The sequence below is a fragment of the Purpureocillium lilacinum genome (assembly GCF_023168085.1).
Source record: "Purpureocillium lilacinum CBS 284.36 DNA, scaffold_2, whole genome shotgun sequence".
Taxonomy (NCBI): Eukaryota; Fungi; Ascomycota; class Sordariomycetes; order Hypocreales; family Ophiocordycipitaceae; genus Purpureocillium; species Purpureocillium lilacinum.
Genome location: NW_027072112.1, coordinates 3,542,630 through 3,553,821, shown reverse-complemented (window position 1 = coordinate 3,553,821; position 11,192 = coordinate 3,542,630). Strand labels below are relative to the sequence as shown.

The 11,192-nt window shown below is 60.8% G+C and overlaps 2 protein-coding genes across 2 annotated transcripts; both read left to right on the top strand.

Annotated features, from left to right (window-relative positions):
* PLICBS_002839 (uncharacterized protein) lies at window positions 1-3,782 on the top strand (the record flags this gene model as incomplete). Its single annotated transcript, XM_018322547.2, has 4 exons — window positions 1-1,573; window positions 1,629-1,925; window positions 1,977-2,287; window positions 2,340-3,782. The coding sequence occupies 4 exons, from the start codon at window positions 1-3 to the stop codon at window positions 3,780-3,782; spliced, it is 3,624 nt and encodes a 1,207-aa protein (XP_018180027.2).
* A 935-nt stretch (window positions 3,783-4,717) lies between these two features.
* PLICBS_002838 (actin organization and endocytosis protein) lies at window positions 4,718-9,273 on the top strand (the record flags this gene model as incomplete). The annotated part of the gene is made up of 2 exons (XM_065600090.1): window positions 4,718-8,013; window positions 8,070-9,273. 2 exons carry the CDS (start codon window positions 4,718-4,720, stop codon window positions 9,271-9,273), a joined length of 4,500 nt encoding a protein of 1,499 aa, XP_065456162.1.
* Window positions 9,274-11,192: the final 1,919 nt, after the last annotated feature.

The following is an 11,192-nucleotide window of genomic DNA, read 5'->3' as shown; positions in this document are numbered from 1 at the left end:
ATGAGCGTCGAAAAGTGGAAGTGGAGGAGCTCCTCGGGCCTCGCCCTCGGTCAGGCCACCTCCCATCAATATGATTCCGAAAAGGCCATGATGACGGAGGCGTCCGAGAGCAAGGCTCCCCGGGTCCTCACGCGGGCTCTCCGCTCCCTCAGCAGCTCCTCCATGGACTCCATCGCTGCCAACTCGGTCAGAAGCTCATCCTCAACGCGCAGGCTACAGAAGACGCCCTCCAACTCCGGGTCCATGATTGGGCGACTGCACCGTCGCGTATCCAAAGACTCCGGAGGCCATGGGTCTCCCGCCGAGGCTCCCGGAAGTCCCATCGAGGGTCCGCAGCCATACTCGGCCATGGAGGTCGTCCACTATGGCCCCCTCAAGGCGGACATTTCGCTCCTCAAGGCACGGGCAGAGTACCTCGTCCTGTCGGATCACTGCTTGGTCAAGTTTATCACTGTCGACGCCGCTAGGAACGCCTTCCCTCAGCTAAGCCAGACCAAGCCACATGCAAAGGACGCAGGGCCTGTATGCACAGGCAAAACCTCGTCCGCCGATGTACGCCTGGACATCCCGCTACGCTCCATCGTCGCCGCCTTCAACGAGGATTCGGCCCACCATCGCTCCGGCATCGAGGTATGGTGGTTTTCCCAGTGGCCACGACTCGCCTACTGCAAAGCACATCTGCATTTCGCATTGCCAAAGGAGAGAGACGACTGGCTGGCAGCCATTCACCGAGCGTGTAGGGTGAGACTTCGAAAGAACCCCGCTGGCACTCTCATCCCCGAGAACCTCAAGACCCGCGTCAATCACATCGTTCGTTCGGTGGAGGGCATTGATGGAGAACATCAGAACCTCGTATTCCCCGTCGCGAGACGTGTCTTCGGACAGACTCAGAGGGCATCCAGCGCCGACGAAACCCACGACCACAACGACTCGTCGTCGTTTTACTTCATCATTGGACCCTGTATGTGCCACCTGATCGAGGTGCTCAAGGCCGACCACTCGACGCTCCCTGGCGACCTGCGAGTCAAGGCCGTCTCGTACGGCACCGTGACCCTCACGCGGTTCAAGGCCTCGGTGGCCTCGCACGAGCAGCGCTTCATCATGTGCTTTCGCTCACCTTTCGGCCGCGAGACTCGACTTGACCTGGCCAGCGTTCAGTATCGGCGTATCATCGAGGCGCTCATTAAGGCCGACCGTAACCTGAAGCCGATGTGGCCTCAGTCCCTGCAGCACACCATTTTTGAGGTCAAGGGTCTTCCGCCCCCTCTTCAACTTACCAAGGGCAACGACCTTGGCGGCCTCGAAAGCAGCCTCCAGGCATACTGTGCCGCATACCAGGTCCAGGTGCCCGCGTGGAAGATTGAGTGGAATGCCCCGCCGCACCCCGCGTTTCGCCTGCTCCCCCCTGATGGCGCCGCCTACTCACCGTTGCAGCTGCTCGCCGTCTTCCGCGCGCTGAGATACAACAGCTTCTTCAAGGCACTCTCCTTTCGCGATGTTGACCTGTCATCGCTTGCTGGCAAGAATGACTATTCCCAGTATGGAGACGGCGTGGCGTACAGATCGTTGAGTTGTGAGCAGCCCCTCATCAGACTCCGCCGCCCCAGAAATATACTGATGAGTTCTAGCTATGACTATTTCGGAAGATCATCATGAGATCCTTCTCCAGGCGACCATCCTCGAGCAGGAGATCCATGCGCTGACTTTCACCTCCGAGTCTATTCGGAGCATCGACCTGACCAATACGCTCGGGCTGCAGACCAGCCAGAGACTGAGCCGCTTGCAGTATGATCATGAGGCACTGTGCAAGAAGAGCTCCGAGTTGTTGAAGCCTATCTTGATGCTTTGGAGGCTGCAAATGTCCGTCTGCCAAGGCATTTCCATGTCCGGCAACCCCATCTCTCTGGGCGACATGGACGAGCTTGGTAGGTCGAACCTTCGTCGGGGGAAGAGGATTGTGTGCTAACTGGTTCTAGCAAATCTGCTGGCGCTGGACTACGTGCACATCAAGAAGCTCCACCTGGCGAAATGTGCTCTCGGGGACGCTGGATTGTCGCAGCTCTGGGGAGCCTTGGGTAGCCAGGCTTACTCCTTGGAGTGCCTCGACACTTCGGATAACCAAGGCATTGTCCGATTTGACATCATTCAGAGAGCCCTCAAGAAGCTGCAGAGATTAGTCTCGCTCAACATCGCCGGAAACACACGTATCATGTCGGATGCGTCACTATTCGACGGCGAGACAATCATGAAGTGGGCACTCCAGGATCTGAACCTATCTGGAATCATGGTAAGTGCGGCGGCGATAGCTCTGAAAGAATGAAAGCTGACTTGCCTCCTAGCTCAATGATGCCACGGTGGACGTCCTTGCTGCTTACCTGGGCACTTACAACTCGCATGGTCTGCAGCTCGTGCGCCTCAACAATTGCGGCCTGACCGGGAAGCAGATCTCGCGTCTTTTCCGCAGTATGGGGCAAGCGCGGCGGCTGACCATCCACCTGAACGGGAATCGCTTGGATGAGGGCATTGACGACCTCTGCAGTGCAATTGCCAACGGCTATGGGCCCTGGAGCGTGTTTCTGCAGATGATCGAGTTTGCCTCTGAGGCCAACTACATCAAGCTGTTGCGCGCTCTGACGGTGAATAAGACCATCGAATGCCTCAGTCTGGCCGGAACTGCCACCCCTGACTCGGCAAGCGGAGTCGCCTGCCAGGCCGTCTCCGAATTCTTCTCGAAGAATGACACTGTGCGATTCCTGGACATATCCGGGTACGATTCAAAGCTGGACGAGGGCCGACTTGGCAGAGAATTCTCCAAAGCCTTGAGTGGTATGCGATCAAACACGCGCATCGAGCACCTCCGAGTGCGAAGCCAGATGCTGAACATCAACATCGGAGACCTTGCCGAGGCTATTTCCGGCAACAAGGCTTTGCATACGCTTGATTGTGAAGGAAACGACTTTAACCTGTCAAACTTTCGCCACCTTATCAAGCACCTGGAGGACAGCACCACGATTCGATACTTCTCGGCATTTTCGGCACAAGAGCTGTCCCGTGCGATCCGCAAGTCCGTAGAGACAGCAGGCGCACCTACACCAATTATGCGGCGGTCATCCGTCATGGCGAGATTCCGGTCCGAGAAGGTCCAGCCCGGAACCGGAAAGCCGCTGGTGCAGCAGCTCAGAGATGAGTGGGATGCCGCAGTGGCCGATTTGGAGCGCGTGCTCCAAAGAAATCAACAGATACTGCTTGACAAGGAGGAATCTGATGATGAGACTGTGATACAGTTGAGCGGGAGACTCGGCGAGGTGGAGAATGCCTTCTCGGAAGCCTTCGGAGGACTCGCACGTAGGGAGTTCGAGTCCCGAAGAGCCAAGAGCTCGCAAGGATCTGCTTCTCCTCAGCGTCGCCACATCTCGGTATCAGCGCACCCAAGCTCAACCGACATTGTCGGACAGAGCATTGCGCGACCTGTGTCTACGGTCTCTAGCGAGGTGGCCATCAGCCCGACCACGGATGGGGCGAGCACGGGCGGCATCCCGAGCCCGCCTGAGCTGGAGAGCCCGTCGGACAAGGACTTTAGCCTTGCAGACGTGCAGAGAGCTCTGGCTGCGTTCGGGGCGTATGGGGACGCCCGAGACAACAACTACACATATTCGGAGGCGCCAGACGCCGACGGAGGACTACAGATGAAGAGATTCAGACGATACTGGGGTAGCACGACTACCCGGATTGACGAAGAGGATGGAGGGACGGGTGACGGGGCAGAAGACGAGTCACCCTGAGATATGGACTGACTGTGACATGGTGCTTGCATTTGAACGGCTCATTGGTTGGCGAGGCGTTGGATGCGTTGATTATCTACCTGCTTGAGACGACGGCGTTGGCTGGAGGCGGTGATGGGAACGATGGCTTTTGGCTCGATACCCCTGTGTGAATACCAATTGAAGATTTTTTGACTTGTAATGAAGGGCGGATGAGGTCCGCGGTGCGCCATGTCGTCGCGTGAGCAAGCAATTCGACCTGCGCTAGAAATTGGAAGCGGGCTGATACTGGTTGACTGCTGTTAGTGTAGACCGGATGCGGTGTGCCGCCCGACGCGGTGGAAGGTATTCCCACTTACACGGGGGCGGGTGGTAGGTACCTTCACCGAACAAGCACCTTCGCTTAATTGCATAAGGTGTCGATGACGGGGGAGCAAAGCCACAGCACTGCTGGTGGGGTCAGGGGGTACAGAAACTGGGGCACAAGCCACGCAATTTACTCGTACAGCGCTCGCGTCGCTGTTAGGCTGGCGCTCTCACCTCATCAGTGGCCCGACGAAGCCTAGCGCTGCCCGCCTGCCTTGTTCCTGTCTGTTGCAGCGCTGCAGCCGGGGCGCAGGTTGAGGCATCCATTCATCAACTCCGGAGGAGCTGGCGGAAGCCTCGTCATCCTCTTCCTCTCGCCCACCAACCACCTCCCACCCGCCCCCGACCTGCATTCACGCGAGCAGCTCCCGCTCGCGCGCTCCGTTTCGCAGGGCCATTCAATTGCAGCTTTTGCAATTTTCCTTGACGGCGTGTATCAGCTCGCTGCCACAACCTAACGCACCACAGCTCGGGCGGGTGCTTGATTGCAGCAGCAGCAGCTCCGGCTCTCGTCGCCCCAAGCACGTCGGTGCCACGCGGCAAGCACATAGCTGACGTCTGAGCTCCCCTGGCGGGCTCTCGCGCCGACCATGTACTCCAACTCGAGCGCCTTCCTCGGAGGAGGCAATAGCCAACGCCCCGGCGGCGGCCAGCAGCAGCAGTATGGTTTCAACGCCGGCATGGGCGGAGGCCAGCAGCCGGCGGGCCAGCAGCCCGGTCCGTTCGCGCCGCAGCCGACGGGCTTCGGCCAGCAGCAGCAGCAACAGCCGCTTCAACAACAATATACCGGCTTTCCGATGCAGGCTCAGCCGACGGGCTTTGGACAGCAGCCGCAGCAGCAGCCGGCGCTCCAGCAGCAGTATACCGGGTTTCCGACGCAGAGCCAGCCCCAGCAGAACTTCCAGACAGGGGCTCCGCCGATGCCCGCCATCCCGCCGCAGTTCCAGCAGCAGTTCCAGCAACAACAGCAGCAACAGCAACCGCAGCAGCCCTCGTCGTTGCAGCCCCCGCAGCAGACGGGCTTTTCCTCGTCGCCGCAGCAGTCGTCGGGCCCCTCGCAGCCGCCACCCCCTATGAAGCCGCAGGCGACCGGGTTCTCCGCCATGGCGGCTTCGTTCCACACGGGCTCCGCATCGCGGCCCCAGGAGCGCGTGCCGGAGTCGAAGAAGACGAACAAGATTCCCAACATCAGGCTGTCGTTCATCACGGCGCAGGATCAGGCCAAGTTCGAGACGCTCTTCAAGTCTGCCGTCGGGGACAAGTCCACGACCATGTCTGGCGACAAGGCTCGCGATCTGCTTCTCCGATCCCGGCTCGACGGCGACTCCCTGTCCCATATCTGGACTCTCGCTGACACTACTCGAGCCGGCGAGCTGTACTTTCCCGAGTTCGCGCTCGCCATGTACCTTTGCAACTTGAAGCTGACCGGAAAGTCGCTGCCCTCCACTCTCCCCGACAACATCCGCAACGAAGTTTCGAGCATGGTGGATATTATTGGCTTCAGCGTAGTCGAGGACGGGCCATCTTCGACAACTCCCACGCCCGCGGGCAATGCACCCAACTTCAGGGCTGGCAACGCCTCTCCACCGACTATTCAGCAGCCCCAGCCCCAGGCGTCAAACTCACAGATTCTCCAGTCGCAAATGACAGGCTTCCCAGGGCAGCAGACCGGCTTTGGCGGCCAGCCCCAAGGCTTCCAGCCTCAGCAGACCGGATTCCAGGGCATGCAGAACCCGCAGCCAACAGGTTACGCCGGGCCTCGCCCACCGATGCCACCGATGCCGACAGGATTCGGTCAGCCCCCCTCGGGTGGTATGGCGGCTCCCCTCAACGCTCAGCCTACAGGACGTCCCGGGCAGTGGGGTCTCGTTAACGCGCCGTCCACTGGTCTCCCGAACATCGACGCTCTCCAAGCCCGCATGATGCCCCAACAAGGTCGCGAGGCTGGCTCGTACACGACTCAGGGCCTGCAAGGGAACGCCGTCATTCCTTGGGCCATTACGAAGGAAGAAAAGACCCGATACGACTCGCTGTTCAGGGCTTGGGACGGTCTGGGCAAGGGCTACATCGGTGGTGATCAGGCTATTGAGATCTTCGGCCAGAGTGGCCTTGAGAAGCCCGACCTCGAGAGGGTTTGGACTCTCTCGGACAATGGGAACAAGGGCCGCCTGGACCTCGACGAGTTTGCCGTTGCCATGCACTTGATTTACAGAAAGCTCAACGGCTACCCACTTCCAAACACCCTGCCTGCCGAGCTTGTCCCACCTTCGACAAGGAACTTTAATCAGTCAATCGGTACGCTCAAGAACATGTTGAACCAGGAATCGGATTTCCGAAAGAACTCCGGTGCTGCGCTGCTGCCGCAGAAGACCGGAGTGAGCTACATGAAGAACCGGTCGTTCAGGGGCGGTGCTGGCTCCGCAGCCGCTGCGCGGAAAGATGCCACTGTCTTCCGCAACGACGACGAAGACTTTGGATACAGGTCCAGCGCGCGTCGCAGGATGGGCGATAGCTCCGTCCGTTCCGACTCCCCTGCCTCGGTTGCGTCCAGCGATGACTTGTCCTTGGATCAGCTCCGCAAGAAGATCAAGGAGAAGCAAGTTCTCCTCGATGCCATGGACTTTGCTGATGAGAAGAACAACGAGGAGGACGATATTTTGGACCGGCGCGACCGTCGCGAAGCTGAGGAGCTGTACCGCCGTATCAGACGCATGCAGGGCGATATCGATGCGCACCCCGACGCCGCACTCGCCAGTGGTGACTCGGACGCTGAGCGGCGCGCGTTGAAGCGGCAGCTCCAGAACCTCACCGATAAGATCCCCGAGCTTGCCTCCCAGGTGCGCAAGACCGAAAAGGCGATCATGGAGGCAAGACTTGAGCTCTTCCGCCTCAAGGATGCCAAGGCGCACCCCAGCAGCGGCGCTCCGATTGTTGGTACCGGTCCCGGAGGTGCCGTGACGGAGTCGGATCGCCTGAAGGCAAGGGCCAAGGCCATGATGCAGCAGCGAACTGCTGCCTTGACTGGCAAGAAGGTCGACGTCGGACCTGAAGATCATGACGCGCCCAAGCGGCTGGAAGAGGAGACGATCAAGGCCAAGAGCGAGAAGGAGGCCAACGAAAGCATGGTTCGCGACGTCGAGGAAAGCGTGCGCGACTTTGCACGTGGAATCGAGGACAGCCTCAAGGACGGTGGCAAGGACAACACGAGCGAGCATGAGAAGCGGCGCTGGGAAGATGGCCTGGGGGTGGAGGATGAGGTTCGAGACTTCATCTTTGATCTTCAAAGGGAGAGCCGAGCTGCGCGTCTCCGCGCTCAGGATAAGCCAGCAGCCTCCCGGTCGCCCGCCGCAGCCGAGCCACCGCGACCCGAGCGCGTAGCAAGTCCGCGCGGCGAGATCGAAAGCCCATCGTCAACGTCTCGCACGGCCACACCACCCGCCGCCGGTGGGTCGTACGCATCCTACAAGACTCCGGAAGAGCGTGCCGCGTTCATCAAGCAGCAGGCCGAGCAGCGCATGGCTGAACGTCTGGCCGCTCTCGGCATCAAGGCCCCGTCGAAGTCGGGCGAAAGCGCCGCTCAGCGTGCCGAGCGCGAGAGGGCAGAGCGCGCAGCTAAACTCCGACAAGCTGAGGAAGAGGACTCGCGTCGGGAGGCCGAGCGTCAAGCCCGCCTGGCGGAGGAGCAGGGCATCCCTCCTCCGGCCCCTGCCACGGAGGCGTCGCAAGGCTCCGCGAAACGGCCGCCGCCGCCTCCGACCAGGAAGGGCGCCAAGGCTGAGACCGACAACGCAAAGAAGGCCGAAGACGAGCAGGCCATACGTGCTGCTGAGGAGGCAAGGCTTGCCGAAGAGCACGAGAAGCAACAGCGTGAGACGCAAGTGATGGAGTAAGTTACATGGTGTTCTCTACGTGAATATGACGGGTGACTGATTATGCTCTCAGGGAAACGGCTAAAGAAGCGGAGGACGAGTTTGAGAAGGAGCAAAGGGAAGCCGCGGCCCGCCTGAAGGCACTCGAGGAACAGGTCAGACAGGGCAAGCTGAGGAAAGAGGAGGAAAAGAAGAGGAAGAAGGCCGCCATGGCCGAGGCCAAGGAGAAGGAGGCCAAGATGGCGGCTCGACGTGCCGAGATTGAGGCCGCCAAGAAGCGTGAGCTGGAACTTCAGCGCCAGCTGGAAGCCATGAACGACGACGACTCTTCCTCGGACGACGAAGGCCCGGAACAGATCACGCCGCAGGAGTCGACCCCGACGCTGGGCGGCAGCCAAATCAGCCACCACGAGCACGAGCGAAAGCCTAGCCCTCCGCCGGCGATCCCGGCCACATCTCCGCCTCCCCCGGCGGTCGTCACCTCGCCGCCCGCAGAGACTGAGAGCAAGAACCCGTACTTCAAGATGATGTCGCAGGCATCGGAGGCGTCGTCGCCAGCAGTTTCTACGGACGCTGCCCCGGTGACGCGACCGCCTGCTCCCGCGGCGGATCCATCTACAAACCCGTTCCACCGCATGACACAGGAGAACAAGGCGCCCCCTGCACCGACAGGGCCCATCACGAGGAAGCGCGCTGACTCGGAGGACTGGGGCTCAACCAAGGACGACGACGAGGACGATTCGGACGATGACCGCCCGGGCGGCGGCAATGCAGCTCAGCTTGCCTCGATCCTGTTTGGCACAATGGCTCCGCCTCGACCGTTGTCGGCGACTGGAAAGGAGTCGACGCCCGCGAGCCCGGCGCCTGCCAACGATGCGCCCATTGCATCTCCGCCTCCTCCCCCGGTGCCTGCGTCTGATGCTCCAGCTGCTCCCCCTCCCCCTCCCCCGCCGCCTCCGATGCCGCAAGGCGATGCGCCCATGTCTCCCCCGCCGCCGCCGCCGATGCCCAGCTCCGACGCGCCTACAGCGCCGCCGCCACCACCGCCTCCGATGCCGACGTCGGGTGCTCCTCCTCCGCCGCCGATGCCCGGGGCCGGTGGTCCGCCGCCTCCTCCCCCTCCCCCTCCCCCTGGCGACGCGCCGGCTCCGCCACCATCAGGTGGTGGTGGCCGCCCGGCGGGTTTCCTGGGCGAAATTCAAATGGGCAAGGCGCTCAAGAAGACGACTACGAAGGACAAGAGCCAGGCGGCGGTTGCCGGTCGCGTGTTGGACTAAACTAGCATGCGTTGGAGATGGTAGCTGGGATGTTGGGTTGGCCTTTGTCGGGCTTCTAGTCAGTAGCGCGTACTTGGGTTGCGGTCAAGTTGCCAGGGTCAGGGGGTGATGTGCGAGGTGTCTGGCGGCGGCTGCATGACTATCTAATTTGCAAACAATTCAAAGATTCATATACTCCTTTATACGTGCGCGATGCTATAGATGTGATGAATGGTTTTTGGTGGTGAGATCGAGATCGTTGGCAAGTTGGCCGACGACTCGATGGATGTCCGTATGGAAGCACAGACCGCGGGACGCACATGGCGGGCTGCGCCAGCAGGGGACCTCGGGTCTGCGAAAGCGCCTGGATCCCGACGAGGCCTGCCTGTCAGGCACCGACCGACCGACCGACTCGGTGATGCGATGCGATGCGATGCGATGCGCGGTGGCTCTCTTGTTGGACGCGGTGCTGCGCCGGGGGCGCATCGCGGTCTGTTGGGCATGGGGCAGAGCAGAGCAGGGCGGACCAAGCCAACGAGCCCGGACATGTCCGGATGTACTGTACGTCGTCGTGCACAGTACAGTACCGTACAGTCGTACTTACAGGAGAGGAGAGCGTGATCACGAAACATGTCCGCTGTACGAGTAAGGTAGCACCTCGTATTTACCGGCATGATACGTACAGTACTGCGCTGCGGGGGGCCTTTCCATCGTGACGAGAGAGCGTAGTACTGTGTGCCCCCTCTTGCATGAGGTTGGTCGCGAGGCACGCGGACGTGGAAGCGCTGCGACTTACTCGTAGGTGCTTACGCTTGGGACGTGCTGTACTCGTACTGCAGTAGAGACAACCTGCGGCAGGCGCAAATGATCAGGACGGCTGGCGGGCGCGACGCATTCCACGGGGGCGCAAGCACGGATGCTCAAGGCTTGCGAACTTGACTCTCCCCGCGGTGATGCCCTGTCCTGGTACGCGGGCGAGAGCGGCTACGTACGTTCCGTCCGTACCATATCTCGCCGGGAGAAGAAGGCGCCGGCAGATACTGCGACGCGCGCGGAGACGGGAACAAAGGCCCGGCCGCCCGCCCCCAGATGATAGTGCGGCGCGCATTCTTGCGATTCCCTGGTTTTATCCTCCCCCTTCCAGTAGTACTATACTAATCGGCCATTGTGGTCCTTTTCCTTGCTTCTTCTTTTCAAAATGCCATTCTCTTATTACCGATGGCATGGCCGGAGGGGAGGGAGGTGTGTGGTGGGCAAAAGCGACAGGGATTCGTTTTTCTTTCCGATGGGAAGGGGAGGAGAGGGTGCAAGGCAGCTGGCTAGCTGATGACCTCGCGTGGAGTTGGGACTGGGGTGGAGGAGGATGGCGCCGACCACGCGGCGAATTTTTTTTTGCTTTCTGGGACCCGGCTGAACAGCAAAGGTAAAGAAAGACTGGAGACCCGGGCCGTATGATGTCACGAGCAAGGGGGGGGTCTTTCTTTGAGGAATGGGCGGCGAAGAGGAGCCGCCTGATACCTTGACCACGGACACCGGCGGCACAGAAGCAGAGCTCATCAGAGAGAGAGTGAGAGAGGGGCCCTGAGGTGCTTCTTTCATTCCTCGCCGGGCGGTCCCGGACTCGCACCACGTACCTTCTCGGTACGTGCTGAACCGTGTGGCCTCGTACCGCAGAGGCTGTACGTCGGTCGCTGGAATGGAACGCCGGGCCCGTGTGTCGCGCGAGTGCGAGTCGCGATCCACGGGCGCTGCAACGGCACTGACTTCTCTCTCTTCCCAGGTGCGACTGGGACGGGGGGGAGGGGGCATTGCGCGTGCGTGCGAGCGACCGCGTTGCCAAACACATGTCATGACCGCGTATCGTGCGTACCGTGCCGTGCAGTGTCGACGTCGCGCATCTCACTCGATCACTTATCAGTCATCCCTCACTTTCTTCGCTG